Source organism: Vidua macroura, chromosome 9 (assembly GCF_024509145.1).
Source record: "Vidua macroura isolate BioBank_ID:100142 chromosome 9, ASM2450914v1, whole genome shotgun sequence".
Classification (NCBI taxonomy): Eukaryota; Metazoa; Chordata; class Aves; order Passeriformes; family Viduidae; genus Vidua; species Vidua macroura.
In genome coordinates, this window is record NC_071579.1 from 21,381,602 (window position 1) to 21,401,878 (window position 20,277).

Here is a 20,277-nt window from a genome sequence, read left to right on the forward strand (position 1 = left end):
TTCATCATATTCCTTTTTATATGTACAGGTGTGACTTAGAAAATACTCCTTCATAATTTTTGTAATTAGATGGGGGACCTTGCTGAAACTTCACAGGAGGTTGATGAGACTGAAGTGAGTTTGGGTTTGTTTTATTTAAAATAGGTGTATGACGGTAGCAAGAACACAGAGTTATTAAGAGCGACTGAATAAGGAATGAGTTACAGTGCTTAGCTTGGCTCTCTGAGGAGATTTAGTGTCCTTACAGTTTATTCCATGTTTCTTCATATTCTTAATGCTTCCCAATATCTACTTGACACTGAGCAGTCTTGCAGACAGGGAACAAGCCTGTGGAACACAATGGGGTCTGGCAAGTCTCTGTGTGTCTAGAGAATAGTAGAAGTAGACCAGTGTACTCTATCTTTAAATGATCTGATTTTAACAGTAACATAGCTAAACATATAGCATACACATCCTGCAGCTCTTGACTGATGGAAAAACTAAGAGTCTAGTTTAAAATGACAAGATCTTTTTATTATTGTATCAGTAATAAAACAAGGACAGAAGCATCAGAGGACCTCCTGTGATCTGTACCATGTCTTGCAGTCACATTAGAAATGATCTGTAAATCAGTTTGACAGATTTCATCAATTGAAGCAATATATTCTGGATACACACCCCAGTACACATGTTGAAAGGGATGTTCAAACTGCCATTAGTTCAAAACCCATTCTGTTTTTTATAGAATGCAGTGAAATCAAGTGGAAGGAATAAAACACCATCAGTGAAAGAAGGAGAGGTAAACACCAGCTGTCAAGAGAAAGGTAACATGCACTTGGCATTCAGTTTGTAAGCTGCGTGGTGTGTACCAGGAAGAACACCAAAATAAAGCTTTTAAGGCAAAATACATTATAGATTCTTACTTTTTGATAGTGGGCAAGGCTGCAGCAGGACAGTGGCTCTTGGAGACTTGCACTTCAGGTCCAGGCAGTGTTACAGAGGTGACAACAGTTTGCCCCTGCCAGGACAGTTCACTTTGTCCCCAGAAAATCAGGGTATCTGTGGGGCAGCTGCAGCTATTGCTATCCAGTTTTGGAAAGAGGAAGACCATGGGTTATAAGGGGGTTTAAATGAGAGTGTTTGGTCCCAGTTCTGTGTCTCACCTCTGAGGTTCAGCTTCGTGGATTTAGATGTTTAAAGGTAGTATCTTTGTTCTAGCTTTTGCACTTGTCTAATGAGAGACACCTTTCATCACCTGAGATATGTTTCATGCAATAGTTACTGATCGCTTCAAAAAAATTTGAGATTTGATACTTGTGAAGCAAAAAGGAAAGTAATACTGTAACTGAAATCTTCTTTATTCACAAGCCATATGTAACCCAGTAATTCCCACTTTGGGGCTCCATACACAGCATGAGCGTTGTCCTTCCCCTTTGTCTTTCAGGGACTCACCACGCACATACAGGTACTTCATGGGAAAAATAAAACCAGAGTTTAACTTTGCTCCTTTCAGGAGGACAATTTTATACTCATGGAATGCTTTTCACATCCCAACTTCAGTGTGATCCAGAATCTCTGAGATCAGTGATGATCTTGGGACAGTGGAAGGCAGAGATTTTTGCAGGTGCACTGCTGTGATCTTTCTGGCTACTATGACTGGTATTGTAGTACTGGTAGTTTACCTTCTTCATTCCAGAAATTTGTGCTGAGCAGCTGTGGCCTGGTTTGCAGTCTGTTGCCTCAGGAGGGTTGCTGGCAGCCTCTTGCGGGAATACCAGAGGCAAAACAGAACACAACCCCTCCAGCCTTAGCTTGTCTTCACTGAGAAGCTGCTGCCATGGCCAGTGGGGGGTTTGGCTTTTTTTGTATAAATTTTGTTTGCCCTCCTTCCTCCCACCCCTATTTAAAAAACAGCAGCTCGATAGCACAGCAGCAAATGCACATTAATATCAAACAGAATTTTCACTACCGTTTTCATATTAACATAAGATGTTAGAATGTAAAGTGAGCTGGATCTGCACATGGGACCACTCTTGCTGTTAAAGGCTTTAGGCTGGAACAGAGCCCAAAATTCTTAGAAGAAATCCAACATTTCTCGATCAAATATTAATTACATGCCATATAGAATTATATATTTCAAACAAGTTTTAGAAATAAAAAGCTAGGCCTTTCAAACCATCAGCAGTATTCATTTTGGATTTAAAAGATTATGAAAGATAAACAACCACATAACTGTGAATTAGAAAAATACTGGCCTAGGTTGCATAAAAACCTTCATTAAATAAATACGGAAAATTCTCACTATGAAAATTCAGTGGCATCGTACTTAAAAAAGCCATAATGAATAATCTGTCCCTTAATGACACTCGGGTTGTGTTTCACGAATCACGAACACACACAGGACGTCAGATGGCCCCAAAAGGTGATAGACTGGGTTGATACAGTTCAACAGCAAGTACTCGGGTGTGTGCTGCTCCTCCATGCCAACTTCCTGACTGCTGCTGCGGGTGCCAGCTGCACACCCTGTGCCCTTCTCCTCCGGGCTGCCGTGCTGGCCCACAGGCTCCAAAGGTGCTGCGGGAGGTGACCGTGGCTGGGCTTGTGCGTCCGTCCTCAGGCCAGCGGCCTCACCTCGGGGTGGGTCCCAGTGAGCGGCTCTGGTTTCCAGTCGGGCTGGAAGAAGCGGATGTCGAATGTCCGTGCCCAGTTCTCGAAGACGCGTTTCTCGGTGATGAAGCGGTGGTGGCTGCCCTTGCGGCCCCGCTCGTGGGAAAGGTACATTGTGCACTCGTCTGGACCCAGAGGTTCATAGTAGTGATAAGGTACTGAAAGATGATTAGGATCCCTGTGGAAAAAAAGAAAATAGATGGAAGCCCAAGACGTTCTTTCTCGTTGATTGAAAAGATGCTATCTTTAATGAACTGATGGACTCAAATCCACTTTTTGTCCCAGTTAAATTATGTAGCTGGTTTTCTTTCTTGCATATCTAATACATCAGAATGGGGTAAAGATGTTTGCTTTTTCTTTTGCTCTCCTTTAATCCTCTTCCTCCCAGTTAAATGAAGGACAGCAGTAGCTCAGAAACAAGGGAGAGTGCTGCAGGGCTGTGTTACTGCTACGAAATTTGAAGTAAACTGCTTAAAAGAGATTTAAATCTAGATTGTGATTTGTTAAAGGTCTTGCAGAGGTATTTACTGAACTGGGGAAGAAAGAAGATGATAGACAGAGGTAGTTATCTGTGTCACATCAGCTCAGCTGAACGTTCCCAGCATGCTGCGCCAGGTTCCGAGAACAGAACTTCAGTGAGTGTCTGCATGCCAGGTCAGTGGTACAGGCTGCTGTTGCTGGCATTTTAATCAAATGTCTGATGCACAAATGAGTTCTTTATTTTACAACAGCAGCTTTCATGTATCTAAGCTAAAAATTAAAGCAGTTCACCCATAGTATCCATCTGACCTTGTGAACCTGTTCACATTTCCCAGCGGGAGATGAGCGACTTGTGGTGACACACTGGATATGCCAAACACCAATTAGATACTTAGGATAAAGTTCATTTTAGCAGTTCTGACCTCAATGTTTCCATGTAACATTCTGTAAATGGCACATCTGTATTATAATAAGCCAGAGCAATTCATTCTCCTTTTGTTTTAATCTCTACATTAACCTGCATCCATTATGGTTTTTTACTTTGGGCATGGGCATTTTGGGCTGACAGGAACTCACACACTCTCTGTGTCATAAATACTAAGAGAGCAGGCTGTCCCAGACAGAATTACCCAATTGTATCTCTCTCCCTGATTGCTACCAGCTCTTTTGCTGTGGCAGAAAATTTCCCAATATCAGCATTTAGTGAAGCCTTGGAGCTGCTCTGTGTTACAGCCTGAGCTGAACAGGACCCTAGCACAGAGCAAGAAATCTGATACAGATTCAGGGCTGTCAGCTCTAATACACAGTTGATTATTTTCATTTTGAAGAGCTAATATTTAAGGTCACTTTCAATTGAATGCATCCACAATCTGTCAGTAGTCTGTGCTGGTCATTATTTTTACTGTGTAATTCTGTCACCTATGCAATTTTCTAATTTTTCTTATTTTGCCATTATCCATATTGTATATGCAGAGGTAATGTATGATATTGCTGCTGCTTTCCATTTGTGCCTTAGATTAACGTTTTAATTCGATCAGTCTGGCTTCCTTGTAACACAACATGGTGATCAATCTTACAAGACCAGAACAACAATAAAATTACATTTCTAGAATAAGATGGATTCTAAACTTATTAAATATATTCTCACTGGAATACATAAGAGTGAAACAAAATCCTTCATCACCTCACCTACATAAAATGTATTTGTAATCTAAAGCTGCCCTTCATGTAGAAATTTATTATTTCTAAACTACAACTATTAGAACTCAATCTTCAATTAATTGTTCACTTTTTTGATACATTGGTCCTCTTATTGTCACTTAAATGAATCACTTGTATGGTTACTATAAATCGAATAGGATACATTTTCATGTGATGTGTTTTTGTTAAGAACTACTAAACAAATAGGCCTCTGCCTCTCATTCAGACTGCTCTTCCTTCTTGCACTAAACCTGGCTTTTATTCTTGGGTCCTCAACTGTATTGCTTGGTATAAATTTACTGCTTTAAAGTTAGGATTAGTAAAGTTGAAATCATATCTCCAACAGACTTGGGAAAAATGCAGAGCCTGTGAGGCTGCAGGTCCCTCCAGGCAAGGTATTTTTGTAGCCAGGGATTCTGCATTCCATGGAAGGCTCTGAACTGACACCAGTGTGTCCTAAGTGGATGCCCTTAGCTCCTGCCAGGCTGCAGCAGCACACTGCATCCTGTGCACCATGCCACCAGAAACAGCCCAGAAGCACCTGGTGCACAGGGCCTGGCAGGTGAGAGAGGCAGGAGCTCAGTGCAGGCAGCCTGTGGGGCTCAGGCCTTGTGTGCAGCTCTGCTGGCTGAACTGGGGGTGAAATCAGGGCAGGAATGGGGGCTGGTGGCTACAGACCTATCTAGGACTACTCTGCAGCTGACTGAGGTTTTATGGCTAAACTCCAAAAGCTGTCTTTTACATTTGGAATTCTGAAGGGTATTTACATATGAAGGACCTTCTCATTTTATGGGAGTTCTGGATTCCCCCAGATTGCATGCTAGTAAGCTTTGGATTTTAATTCTGGCTTGAGTACACCATAACCCAAATTAACTGTGCTGTGTTATCTTCTAACTCTGCAATTAGCTTGTGTCACCTGCAAATGAAATGCATGAGTAATTTCTATAAGGAAATTGCTTGCCACCTCATTTATTAACATTAAAACAGATGCTGTTTTATCACTGACTGATACTGGACATTAATCAGTATTTTGTCAGACTCTGCATGCATATTAATAGCACAGCTGGGAGGAATCTTGGGAAGTTCCTCTGTAAAATATCCTGTGCTTCCTGCCTGATCACCTGCCAGGACAGCACCCTGTGAAAGTGCTTGTACCCCTGTCAGTCAGCTACTGTTTGCCACTTGAGTGCACATTTTCCCACAGATGGTATCCACCTACAGCAAAAGCTGGAGGAACAGCACAAAAGAAAAAAGGCAGGGAAACCAGGTCACATTCTGGTCAGCCTCTTTCCTTAGAAATGAAGAGCTATAATAAATCAACCCTCTAAAACTATACTCACACACTTTGTAAAATAATTCATATTTTGATGTGTGAATAAAGCATCATTTATATGTTGAATTATGGGCAAGGTGCTGTGTCAGGACCATGAAGATTTCTAGATAATCTTTTGCCTACTATTCCCAGGATCTCCTTTCCCTGACCTCCATAATTAGTCCTGTTTTCCAAGCCATGTATGCATTTTGTTATTAAGCTAATGAGGTGAGGCATATGGACCAAACAGCTCACATACAGCTTACAGTTTCTCATAAGCTCCAGGAAATGTAACCAGCAACAACTGCTGCTTTGCATTTGATTCAAAGGAACTGAAAGTGGAGAGAGAGAGAGAAGTAAGAAAACACTAAAGTATTTCAAATACCAATTTTCAGTTGAATTATCATGGAAAATGACCTGGCAGTCAAATGAGGATTCTTATAGGAAAATTATCTGGTTCAATAACTGGAACAAAAATGATTCATATTAGTTAAAATAAGGCTCAGAATTAAGTTTTAAGTTTCTGGGTGTTCCAGAAGGCCCATGAAGAGGAGAAGAGTTAAAGAGGGCTCATCTCACTAACCCCTTGAGTTTTCCTTGTGTACAGGAGTACCCTGAGACCTGCAGGGAACCAGCCTTTCTGTCCCTGCTTGCCCATAATGCCATGGACAGGGGCTGGAATTCCTACACACTCACTAAGGCTTGTCTTGTCCTTCCCAGCCCTGCTGCTGAGCACCCACAGAGGGAAGCAGCAGCACTGCCGTGCCTTCAGGAATTGTTGTGATATCTGGGCACCACAGTCAGGCTGCTGCAGAAGGGAGGCAAGAGGAGAAGCCAGGATGTCCCAGTTCAGCAGTGAGTGCTGTGCATGCAGGGCTGCCAGAGGGAGTTCTGAGAGGGAAGTGCTTCCCATCTGGGAAAGGCTTGGATCCCTGGGTACTGGAAAAAGTACAGCAAGACAGCTTGTCTGTCTTGGGATAAAAGAGTGAGAGGTGTGCACACTTTACAAAAATGTTTGTAATGTCCATGGAAGCACAAGCTTTCATCTTATTACAGAATGTACAAGACAGCATGAGAGCAATATCAAGCCATTAACCCTTACTACAGCATAAATCTGTAACAAGCAAAGGGGTTTGAAATTACTGTAATTACTATAAAGTACTAGAAATTTATAATAATTAGGACACCAAGTCCAGCTCAGCTATGAAACTCAATGTCCAGTGAAAGTAAATAGAAATTAATCTAAAACACCTTGTTGCTAGTAATAGTGACAAATCCTTTAGTCTGTGCTCCAGACTCCTTCACCAGACTATTTTTCCTGCATGGGTGCAAAGCAGTTTGGTTAATGATCTTAAGCTAATAATTTATAGCAGAATCAACAGCATGAGATTCCTGGTACCTTTGAGGTGTCCTTCATGTTACAGATGTGACACTAATTTAGTTCCATGGCAGTGATCACCACCCTCATTACTTATTCCACAAATTAATACTTAAAAATGAATAGGTATCTATCTGCTGAAGTTATAAATTTGGTGATATTAATTATGAACAGAAATAAGATTTTTGGGTTTTTTTTTCAATTTTAATGATTCTTTAGTTGCACAGCAAGTAGGATTCCCACACCATCCAGCACACACACATTTTAGTTGTTTTGTTGGGACTTTTTGTTTTGATATTTTTTATTTTAATGGTAGATTCTTATTCTATCTGACTGAAAACCAGGAAATATGTCTTACAATTACAGAATATTTCTGTCTGCTATTCTGTTCTGTTGTCTTAGTCCTTTGAAAGAAAGCGCTGTTTTAATTTCTTAATGAGTGGCTGAAGAGCCAGCTAAGGTTAACTCTATTTATGGCAAGAAACTCCTGTCACAGATCTTCATGGACAGCTTCTTCCAGGCATGGCAACTACAGTTTCCCCCTTCATCACCTGGACAATCAAGCTGAAGTAAAAACATTTCATATGACTGATTAAGAAATGACCTTTTCCCTTTTTACAACCAGGTGTGTGTATCTTTATGTTAAGATTTTTTTTATGCAGGCTGTAAGAACAATTACATCTTTCACTGGTAGGACTGATCTACAGCCTTTCTTGGGTCATAATTTAAGTCCATTTGATTTGAGTGTATTGATTCTATGAAAGCCTTCCATATGCTCTCAGTGACATTTTTAGTCTCTCTCAAAACAGTTTGTTTGGGTTTAGCTGGCTTAATATGTATGTAAACTATTCTTTGTCTGAAAAGTCAGGATTACAAATTATTTTGCAGTGAAATGCTGTCTTCTGTATTTTTAGATCATCATTTTAAGAATTACTTCCATGTGCCATAGGAGTACAGCCACTTTTGGAGTAAGACAGACCAGCCACTTACAGAAACTGGAGTAGTATGTGTTGCCAAATGAGATGACAGAGGAAAGAGATGCTGCGCTGTGGAAGGTATTTGTGTTGTCTGGCATATCTGATCTAGTTTGCTATTTTCCTTGGAGAATTCATGATGAAGTCGGCAGTACATCACAGCATTTATCATCAGTATTTTGTTATAATTTGTAGAAATTCTCACAAAGTGGAGTTTAGTGTTGACATTTTATGCTGTGATTTCTTTGGGGATTTCTACAAAGTGCCCAAGAAAAATGCAGATTCCTGAACGATCCTTGTAAGTGCTCAGAGGAAAGTGAAAGCAGCCCCATTCTTAGAGACTAACCCAGCACTGCAGCCTTGCCCTCCCTGCCCCTGAAAGGCATCTGGAATTACCCAGTGAACCAGACTTGAGACAGATCACTACATTTGCAATAGAAAATTTAAGCAAGTACATCTTGGTGAGAGGGGTTTGTGAGCAGGTGATGAAACGTTGCACTGAGGCCTCGTTCCAGACTGGCTCCAGCTCTTCCCAGGTCACCCAGCAGGACAAATGGGATCAGCAGTGGCTCTGGGCAGGAACCACTCAGTGCCAGGCTAGTGCTGGGTGGGCAGGTGAGACGTCAGCATCAAGGTTGCTGATGTAATACACATTTGTCTGTATCCATACTGGTATCTTGTGGCTAATGTAATTTTGGTCTAGCACTAGAAGTTCAGAAGACTCTCCCTGTGTCACTGATCCACAGTGGGAAAAGCTTAACCAGGACCTGGGATCTGGGTCCTGGCCATGGCTGGAGGCAGAATGGGGTTGGAAAAGGTGCACAGGCTGTTCTTTGTACAGCAGCTTCCACTGACACACCTTGAGCTGCCTCTGCCTCCTGTGACCCGCCCCTGCCACACCCAAGACAGGCAGTCACAGGACTCATTCTCTGCGTCCAAATTCATGGGGAGGGGTTCTGTGGGCACTAGTTAGGAAGCTGCAAATTGGCATTCATGTGACAGAAGTACAATAATGTTAATTTGAGTTGCACAGAAAGTTCAGTTCAGAAACTAGTCACTGTGAGAACACTGTTCCTCTATTAATTTGGGGGAACTTGAAAAACAAATTAAAAGTAATGTTTTCCAGTACTTCTTTCTTCAGATTAATTTCATGCCAATTATTGCATTACTTTTAGCTGATAAATATTCAGAGACTGAAAGAAAGCAACAAGATGGATTAATTCTCCCACAGTACAAACAAAATTTAAAAGTATTTTATATAAAATAATTAAATGCTGTTTGTTGTTTTCAGAATGAGATCATGGGACATCTTAATTAATTGCTTTAAGAGGACTGAAGACTTGTTGCAGAGGAAAAAGATTAAAAGATTCAGATATTTATCTGTAACATTAACTTTGTTAGCTAATAATGGTTCCAAAATAAATCCTACCTGCAGAAATCCGGTGGCACCATGCCATAAACATTTATCCTGTCACAGAGCTCTAATGCGATAGTCATTGTGAACCAGCCCGTGCTAAGCCAAGTGTTGGATATCTTCCTGAAAGCAAAAACATAATTCAGTTTCTAAGCTGGCAAATAATTCTTGATATTTATTTATTTATTTATCCATTGATTATGAAGCAATTTCTCAGCATTTTCTTCATTCTTGTAAAAGTCTTTGAAAACTGGGCAACCAAGACTACTCTGTTCGTCCATCTTTTAATGATTTTTCTGGTGCCTCCTGTCACTGGAGTAATCTGGGCAGAAACTTTCTCGCTGTATTTAATTTTAGGCACAGCAACATTAATATTTAGCTGACCTTTTGACCTGGTTTCTAGAAGCTCCCAGCCCCTCACTGTGACTGCTGGTAGGAAACTCTTTAGTCAGTTATATCTATGAGTGTCCCACAGCCAGCCTGGGAAATCTTCATCCTAGGAAGCACCCCAGGTGCCATCCCTGCCCGAGGGGAGCCTGACAGTGGGAATGACAGCTGGCAGGGAGCCCTTAAGGCAGCACCTCTCCTGCCTTCACTGCAGGCTGGGACATGGCTTAAAAGCTCAACTGATCCCAGTATTAATTAGGCAAGGTAGGAGATACCACCCTGTAACTCCTCACAGATGTAAGGGATTTACAAGTTGTGTTTAAATTTTGCTGTATCACAGGTTCTTATCTGCAAAGGTTCACTCAGAGGTCTCCTTTCAAATGCTATTAAAGAGTAAGACAGAATTGTCCCTAATGGCTCCTCACCCAGCTAGGAAAGTCCCACAGGAAGAAGTTCAAGCCCAAAGAGTCCTCAGATCCCTGCTGACAGCCTGTCACAGAGACAGGCTCTTCCTTCATCTCCTACTAAAGCTGAGCCACCAGGGGAGCAAGTGCAGGCTCTGGGAAGGCCTGGGCACTCTACCTGAATGTATTAATGTAGGAGCTATGTTAATCCCATTCCTCCACACCTGTATCTGCCAGACACCTGTGAAACTTTGTCACAGCCCCCGCAAAAAGCACAGCAGAAAACAGGAGGTTCTCTTCAGAGAAGTCACCAGGGAATCCCAGGTCCCTGCCCAGATTCCAAGGCCATCTTTTACAGTTTACCCAGTGATAGCGGGATGTGGAACAGTCCTGGAAGCAGGGACCTGAGGCCACAAAAGCCACTGCAAGCAAGTGCCAGCAATCACTAACATCTAATTCAGCTGACAGGAGCCACCAGGCAGCTTCCCAAGCTAATGCTAAACAAGCTGGTTCCAAGTAGGTCACCTACAGGGCAGTAGGAGGAGATGTTTTGAGCATTGTCAGATTGAGGAATGCCTTGTACCAAGGTTTCCCATTTCCTCAGGGAATCAGACTACTACAAGGGAAAAAAAAAAGTGGTGGTATCTGTGCCAGCTGCTTAAAAGACACTTCTAAACTTAAGGGCATTCTTTGACTAAATATGCCTGGAGGATGCTGAGGAGCCTAGGTAATTTGTCCTGCCCTTAGTGGATCACCTGGTAATGTATAAACTCCTGAAATACACATTTTTACTGCTCCTGACACACAGACTTTCAAGCTAAGCTAGCATTTGGAGAATGACATGTTATAAGCATCTCATTATTTCCAATTATGGGGCCTTATTTATTTTCTGACTATGCACTGAAGCTTAGGGGTAGTGGTGCAGTTTGTCACAAGCTCATAGCTGGGTCATAAGCTCAGTGGAGGCCTTCAGGCACAGCAACAATAAAAACCAGTGAGAATTTTTGGCTCAAAATTTTTAGGAAAGAGAATGGTAGGGAAAAGCCTAAAAATTTTGCTTCTCCGCCACCTGAGAGTTTCTGAGCTCTGAATCATTAGATAATTCAGGAGCATGTTCAGGCTATGAGTGCTTTGGAGCTTGCACAAGTCCACTGTTCAGGTCCCCAACACTTACATTCCAAAACCAAGGGGGCAATTGCAGCCAGGCATGACCAAAGCTTTGCACAGTCAGAACACCCAGCTCGGCTCTCTGCTGGGTTAGCTTTCTTTCTGCTTACACACACTTAGGCTGTCATTTAGTGTTTTCCAAAAACAGGAGAAAAACTGAATAGAACTAAACTGGCTTAGAAGCTGAATAATCAAATAAAGATTCAAAAATTCACTCAAGTGCCACTCTGCCCTCTTTAAATACCATGTCTGTAGGACAGCAACACAGAAACAGGGTTAGAGTGTCTTGCATTTCATAAAAGATCTGAGCAAGAGTCCAACAAAAGAATACTGTTTTTATACCTAATCAGCAGTAATGAGGGAATATGAAGAACTGTCATGTGCTTATTAGGGGAAATTATCAGATATTCTTTTATATGATGAACTAACACACTGTGCTGATAATTCTGTAGTGCACACTAAATTACAATTAAAGGCCTTTCTGCTCCACCAGAATCTCATTTATAATCTCTTTGGAAATACTCTTCCTGCAGTTATTTCATTTATGCTGCTTTTATCTAACTACTATAATATTGGTTCTGAATTGTATTTTCTTAATGTACCCTTATTCAATTATAAAGTTATTTTCAAGTACAGTTACTTTATAATGCCAAATATATTGCTCTGCAGCCTTTGTCCTTCACCATGCTATTTAACTGGCAATGTTTTCTGAAGGTTTTTGTTAATTTCAAAACAATTTTTTTCCAAAAAACACAATACATCCAATTACCTTTCTTCTCATCATTTTCAAGATGGAAATGAATAGTCTGATCCTTGCAACCTTGCAATCATGTTTCTCTCTCCCTCCTTTGTTTTTTGTAGGCACCAATGTCAAAAGCTCAGCAGAACCCCCCAGGGAACAGCAGCAGTCTGGGCTATACAATGTTCTGCTCCTGCCCCCACAGGTACCTGAAGTTTTTCCCTTACAAATTATTTCCTACCCATGTTTCTTTTCATTTTCCGTTTTTTTCTGTGCAGCTTAGTCATTTATTTTCATCTCCTGTTTTAATCTTCTTAGCCCTTCAAGTATACTGTCTGTGCCCTCTAAAGGAGTGGTTCATTCAGAGCAGAGCCTGCAGTTTATTAAAATCAACAGGGCCTGTTCCTCAGGCTGACTTTTGCTGGCATCTGAGTGCCCTTGATTCACACTGGGAGTTCAGGGTGCCCATGACTGAGTTCACTATAAACTTGTTACAATGTCATTAATGGCTCAAATGCCTTGAGAATATTTCAGGATGTGAGCCTGGTGCCTGGGCAGAAAAATAAATGCTTTCATCACACTCACTACAGGCCTCTGGCTCTGGATGGGTGATGCAGAACCAGAAAGAGCAGCTTGCCTGAAATTGCACAGCATGTGTCAAAAAAGAACAGGATCCTGGCAATGTCAGGGAAGGAAAGGGACCCTGGCTCCCCATGGCAGAACTGAAGCTCTGAGAGTGAAGCAGGAAGGGAAACTGTTCCTCAGAACTGGGGACAGCACGTGATCCTGTCCTGGATAACTGAAAGCATAGTCCAGGAAAGGAGGTGGCAGTGTGCATTCCTTGTGTCCAGCGCCTCCCCCTGGGGCTCGTGGTGGCCAGCTTACAGTGCAATTTGTTGACTTTCATGCCTTTGTGAATACTGAGCACACAGTAACCCTCTGCACATTTCTTGAAGGGCTCAAGTGCTTAATTCACCTTCTCACTTCGCTTTCTTCTGGAAAAGACAAACATATCACAACTGGCAGGGTATCTCCCCTTGTTATCCTTCCTTCTTGTTCTGGCAGAGACCCAAATACACTAGAAGGATGAAGAGGAGAACCTTTAATGTTACAAAACTGACCAAGTTACTCTGTGCTCTGGTTTGTGCCTGAGTCAGCCATGAACTCAGACCCACTATAACTGAACAGAGCTCTGCAAGCAAACCATGTGGGGCATAACAAAGGCAGCAAATGCCAAGCAAACATTGCCTTCAGCTAAGAGGATAAAACAGTTTCCTCTAACATTGGTTCTGCCTTTGTCATGTAGCCCAGAAAATGAAATCTGTGCTCGAGTCCACAACAGGATTGTTCCCTGTTCAAGCTTTGGTGTGTATGTTTTGTATTTGTAAGGTAGCACATCTGACTGTGAGTTACTGCACAATAAACCTACGTCTTCATTTGTGTCTAAGTGGGGATGCTGTGCCATTTGTACAACAGCATATTTAATAAGTAAAACCCCAGAACTTCATTAAAAATAAATGTCTTTCGTGCTGGGAAGTCTTTAGTTTGAATGCCCATTTTCAAACATTATATGTGGAAAATACTCAAGTACTGCAGTGGGTCACTTACTACAAATTTGATTTGAAGATCAGCCTACAAGTCTCATAAACAGTCTCATAAAGATGTAACTATCATAATAACTTTCCATTTTTCAGTTGCAAATGTAAGATGAACTGTTCTGAAGCACCTAATGTATGACTAATGTTTATTTGTTTTACAAGAAGCTTTACAGCTGCAATGTTCCAAAAATGCTTAAATTCAATAAACAGCTATTATAATTCAGTGAATGGTGGCATTTCCTCTATAAGAAAACATAACCTATCCATTCTAATTTTTCAGAGTCAGTGAAAAAAACTTTAATGTATATTACCCCAAAGTGAGATTTAAACACTTCCTGCCTCCTCGACTCTATAAACATTACATCCAGACTCTGGTATTCTAGACTGATGAGGCAGTACTCCATACAAATCATTCTGATGCGTATTTTTTACTTATGTTACCAGCGATGTTATTTGGCATGTCATGCCACATTACAACTCATGAGGCAGAGGATTTAATGGGTAGGATTGTCCCTCTGAGCAGATCTGAAATTGGTATATATATAAACTGCATTATTTTACTACTCTGTGACATCCCTTAGTTGTATCCATGTAAGTTCTCACCTGTCTTTTCCAGTCTCCCGTTTAAAAAGGTCATCAAATTGAAGCATCTTGTGGCGAGAAATCATATACACTTTTAACTGAGGCAGTATCTGGTTCATCAGCTGCAGGTTATTGTACACCAAGCCTTTGCCATCTCTCCTCATGTAGCTGCTCGGGCCCCAGAAGATGAACACAGCACCATGGCTCATATTTAAGAGTTCGTTGCGATTTCGTAGAATCCTCTGAATGCTGGAGTGTGCAATGACTCGCAGGCTCGTTTTGTTCCCGACGTCTTTTCCGTAGCCGCGGGTGGGCGCGTCGTTCATGCGTATGACGCACTCGCTCTCGTCGATTCTGTGCCCTTGCCTGCTCCCCAGGAGGTGCCCGGAGCTGGTGACCAGCGCACAGCTCGTGCAGTGCATCTTCAGTGGCTGCAAAGACACACGCACTGCACAGTCAGCTGCAGACATCTTCCCTTTCTCTACACAGCTGTGTTTTACACGTTCATGGCATATTTCACAGCAAAAACCCCAGAGCAATGTGCAGAAATCTCTCCCAGCAGTCTGCCCAAATAGCTGGGGACCCATTACCTGTACATTTCTGGGGGGAAGATGGTGTAGATGTACAGCCCTTAGAGTTCCTTCTGTGAAGCTAAGCCCATTGTGTAAATCCTCCTTTCCACTGCTGCTTCATAAACAGAAATCACAACAGCTTCTCTTCCCAACTACTTGGGACTTGCTATAGCAGCTATAATTACAGTATTTTTTATTCTTCTGCTTCCTTTTTTTTCCCCAGGAAATAATAAATCCTAAGTCTTCATAAGTTCATGTGTGAATAGCTGTTCAACCCTGGGGTCGGGACATTTTGCTACAGGAAGAGATTGATACCCTGGCCCAATCCTTCCATGCTATTTGCAAGTTGTGCCACAACCACTGCGGTGCTCTCATACCTCCTTTATGGTTCAACAGACAGAGCTGGTCAGTAATATCTGTGTGTATTTTACATGACAGTGAGTTAGTGCACTGAACTTTTGCTACCTTGTCAGGTCATGTTTGAAAGTTACAAAGTAAAATGGAATGGGAGGTGCCTGTTCAATGAGTGCTGACCTAATGGAAGCAGAAGAGTAAAACAAGCTTCATGACAATGCAAATGCATGATAAATCATGTTACTGAAATATGCCACCACCACAGGTATCAATTATAGAGGGGTATGTCACTATCTAATGCTCAGCATGAGAACTAAAAGGAGCAAGGTTTAACAGTATTCCCAAAGTGCTACTTTCTAACAAGAATACAATAAACTGGCAGGTAAATAAAGACTGTTTGAGGGTGTGCCTTGGTAGCCCTCCAGGAAATAGTATCTTTCATTTGGTGTGTATCTTAGTGTCTTTGAAAAACAACAAACAATGACAACAAAGCAAACAACAATGCCTACCCACCCCCTGAAAAAAAACCCAAACCAGCCCAACAAAAAAAACCCCATCAGATAAACCCCTGGCACAGAGACTGAAATGCAGTTGCTTGATCATTCTGATCTACACATATACAGGAATCCAATGACTACATCAGTCTGCAGTGAGGCACAGCTTAAAACTCTAAAGCTGAAAAGGACTCATGATGTAGATTTGACACAATCTCAGGCCCCTGTTTGAAAATGCTTTGGCCCTGAGTACTTGATGGGAGTGTTTTACTGTAGTGACTTGGTTTAAATTTTGAAGGCATTAAGTGGTTAGAGTTACAGTCTGAGATTCTTTTTTCTGGTGAGACTAGTTCATGAATGCTTAATGCTTTTTAATTAAAGAAAAAAATAAGAAGAAGTATACAATCTGCACAGTGATTCAACCAGTAAGCCTTGTATCTCCATCTCCCCCAATAAACAAAGTTCCTTTCACATCTGTGGACTATAATCCAGAGCTAATGGTATGGGTGAAAATGTTCCTGCCTTTGTGAGCCAAGGTTCCTAATGCAGAATTTACACGCATTTTCCTTTAAGCTTTCATCTGCCACTTTGATGAATTACCTAGTGAAAGGCTCTAAGGTGAACTAGCTGCTCCACCACCATGCTTGGAAAAGCAAGACAAGGTGCTAATGAGGTTAAAGGAAATGTAGTCAGCACCAATGTTAACTCACACAGGTTTGAATATCCACATAGCAAGGCATTTTCACCTAAACAATCTCTGCTGGTTTCTGTCCTACTGAGCTACAGCTTCCTTGTTTCTTTTAAAAAAGCCTGCCACAGAATAAATCAATTGTTAGGAAACAAGGGCAGCCATCAGCAGAGCTGTGGAAACTTGAGGAGGGGTCTGAGGCTACCTAATGAACATTAACACCCCCCAGAACATCTGTCCCAGATCTTATTTGAAACATGTTCCTCCTGGGAAAAAGTCTTTAGACTGAAACAGTCAGGTATTGCCTAGCCATTTCCTGAATGATGCATGGGGGCTGAGCCCTTGTAGCTGCTCTAGGCAAGTAATTTTCAGTTGCCTCACTCAGATTCTTTCAGCTGAAGTCTACAAAACTCGCACCTAAAAATTATCAGAGGAATTCAGAGGGAACAGCCACAACATTCTCACACCAGCTGTTTATAATGCTTTGACAACAGTGAAAGCAAGGGGGGGGAAAAACGCCATTGGCTGTAATATCATCTCACTGGGAGGCAGCAGCAGCACCAGAAATGTCATCTACTTAAGCAATAATAATGGAAGCACAAGGCAGTTCTTTGGGATTGATGACCAGCTGGAAAAAGTTGATGGCCTGAGAATAACCAGGGGCCATTAAGCCAGAAGAACATTAACTCCACAGAAAACGCTGTTGCAGTAATTATTACAGTGATATTTTGGGAAAAAAAGCAAAGTGAAAAGAAAGCAAACCCCATGACATATGAGTTATATTTCAGGAGCCTTGCTTCAAAAGGGATAGGGTGAGAGGTAGGCGAGTTTTATAACATTTTGTTAATTACTTTGAAGTGTAACATATCATGCATGTAAAAGCTGCTGACATTGAATTGTACCCATTGTTAATAAGCAGCCACAGTTCACATGTACCTGAACTCGATGGACAGCACCTTTGTGACAGGGCAGAGCACATGGCTACTGCTACAACACAGGTCAGGCACTTGGACAGCACATGAGCCAAGTACTGTCCAAAGAAATTGCCCACATCACCTCTCAGTTCCAGTCATGGAGAGAGGGAGAACAGAGGTTCCAGTACAACAAGTTCACAGTGTACAGCCCCAGAAGATGGCAAACCAGCTGGTGCTTTTCAAAGATAGATGGGCTATCCCAAGGGAATGAAGGCAGCAGGGAAACTCTGTCATGGGATAAACCCTATAACAGCACCTTTGTGCCCATGAGTAAGTGCAGCTTGGCACAGCTACAAGGCCAAACTGACTCCTGGCAACTCCCACTTCCAGAGATTAGCCCAGAAGTGCTGCTGCTCTATTTGGTTAATGCCTGATTTGGTTAATGAAACAAAAAACAATGCCACGGTTGTTTCTGTATTTTCCAATTTGAGGTAATTTGCTCTGTTATTGACTTTAAAATCTACATTGTCCAATGATCGAAAAATGTTATTTTCAGACACTTTATTGCTCAACTGCTCAAGAAGAATAAATTTAAAAATGTTGTTCCTGAAACAAAATATGTTATTCTCAGATATATATATTTTTTGTGATGAAATCAAATAATTTTTTTTGCTTATAGAAGTCTCTTGATTTTAAAGCCAAGATTTAGATAAGAAGATAGCTTTGTCCAGTAAAATCATGAACACTGTAAAACACACTTTTTCTTATACTGAGTACTTAATGACCTACTTTCAAGACCCCTGGGTTCAGATCACTCCATTATCAGTAGTGTAAAAATTTCTGTTCTATAAATAAAAGCCAGAGTATTTTATCTTGGCAATGATGATCTGGCCACAGCAACAACAACAAAACCCAATCAAGCCAAACAAGCAAATCCACCTCCCCCAAAAAACCCCATACCAAAACAAGAAGAAACAACCTGCAGTGAGAAGAGCTCTCTACTGAGTTCAGCAGAAAAAGATCACCTGCCAGTTCATGAACACCAGCATTCTTCACAGACACATCTGGAAATATCACAGATGACTTCAAAGTGTATTGGGAGACAAGAGATACCATGGAAGGTTAAAGAATATCCAAATTCGTTTTGGATGGATGACCTTTAACTAAGCACTTGAGACAAAGTGCAAAATGTTTCTCTTGCACTGCAACACCTCTGTTGTTGGCCTGTGCTTGTCTCGTGCCAGAGCTGGGATGAGAGGCTGCAGAGCTGCTCCTCTCTGTAGTAACCAGCTACTGAACTGCATTACTGAACCAACAGCTTCTCTGCAACAGCTCCCAAACTGACTGCACAAGAAAAAGCAGCGATACAAATAAGACTGATGTACAGGAAAGCAAATCTGTTCCCATGTTCAAATGAATTAATTCAGTTGAATTCAGTATGTTAATGGTTTAAAAAGTACACGTAAACCCTGTAAGTCTTACTGGTTCAGGAGAAAGCAACCTTATTCCAGAGCAGCCTTGCTTTCTCTTTTTGTTACAAAGCAGGTGATTTCTTTGGAAGGAGTTTCATGTCTCCCCCATCTGGTGCCCATTGTGCCTGGCCTAAGCACAACAGCTTGTGACACTCACTGTATGTATGTTACCTCAATATTTGCTTTTTATGTTCCTTGCCTTGTGCACAGAACTTAATCAACATTTCCTACGTGATGCTAATGAACCCTGAGTTCACACCATGTTCAATGCAATTTATTACTTATGGCTTGTTCTTGATTGCTGCGTCATCAGCCACCAGCAAAACCACTAAATAATTAAGGCTTTGACAGTGATACAATATTTTGTCCTGGCAGCTTCATTTTTTTTTTTTTTACTTTCTTGTAGCTTTGAGCAGGTCTTAGGTTTCTCACAAGCTGCTGGCTTGGAACCACTGCTCTGCCAGGCTGGCTGCTCCTTCCCAGTGCTCCTCTCCCAGAGGCTTGGAGGACAATCCCCGTGTCACAGCTATATCTCAACCTCTGCAGGAGCTCCAGCCATGCACAGCCCATTGCTGGCACATCACAAACAGCTGAATGCTTCAGCTCTGGTGAGCCCCTGTCATCCTGCACTGCCCCAAGTTTAAAGCTGCTCATGCCATTATGTCCATCCCTCATGACATGTAATGTTTCTATCAGTGTGCTTCCTTCTTCACTATTTTCCCTAAAAGACTGAAAACTGTAAGGCCAAATCTGCTTTTCTTTGAGAGATTCCCAACAACCTCCTTAAAGCAGAATTGAAACCCTGAGGCTTCACATTGCCAAGTAACTTGTGTTGCGTAAGCCAATGCAGCAAGCTGTGGGGCTCAAGCTGTCTCATTACTGAAGCACAGCTGTGCACTTCAGAAGTGATTTTCACAATGCAAGGACTCTGGGAGACATGATCCTATGAAAATAATGCAGGTTCCCTGATTATTTTTGGTGTAATATATTGATAGAACAGTACTTTCATAATACTATGAAAGGAATAAAAAATTAAAGACCAACCAACAAACAAACACCAAGACAAAACAAAAACAAATAAATAAAACCAAACCAAACAAACAAGCAAACAAAAATCCAACAAAATAAACCCAACCACATACAAGCTGAAAGAGTTTACTATTTTTCAAGTCCCATCTATGAAATGATGGTATCAAGACAGTCTTCTCTGAACAGCAGAAGTCATTCAGATGCATATTGGAATACTGTAGGTAACACTTCTGTGTATAAAAAGCTGGAGCAAAAAACCCAAATTGAAACACCAAAAGCATGAGAAGAGTTTTCAAGTTGAATTTGCTGAAGTAAATGCCCTTTTAAAGTCTCTGTGAGTTTTGATTTTGTGGTGCCAAGTTCAGATCTAAAAGACTGTTTTGCTTTGACCATGACATTTTCACATGTGTATGCATACAGGGAGTAGCTTAATTTATACACTCTGCATGCCAGCTCAGACTTCCCCCTCAAGT

The 20,277-nt window shown here is 41.5% G+C and overlaps 1 protein-coding gene across 2 annotated transcripts in view; it reads right to left on the bottom strand.

The window, feature by feature from the left end:
- Positions 1-491: 491 nt before the first annotated feature.
- The window catches only part of ST6GALNAC5 (ST6 N-acetylgalactosaminide alpha-2,6-sialyltransferase 5), a 69,410-nt gene continuing 49,624 nt past the window's right edge, over positions 492-20,277 (bottom strand). The window contains exons 3-5 of one of the 2 annotated variants that reach the window (XM_053985350.1): positions 14,303-14,712; positions 9,420-9,527; positions 492-2,824 (exon numbers count right to left, since the gene is read on the bottom strand). In XM_053985350.1, the coding sequence (XP_053841325.1) occupies positions 2,593-2,824; positions 9,420-9,527; positions 14,303-14,712 (750 nt within the window). In that variant the 3' untranslated portion in view covers positions 492-2,592. The remainder of the gene's footprint in view (positions 2,825-9,419; positions 9,528-14,302; positions 14,713-20,277) is intronic. The other variant, XM_053985351.1, reaches the window with a different exon arrangement.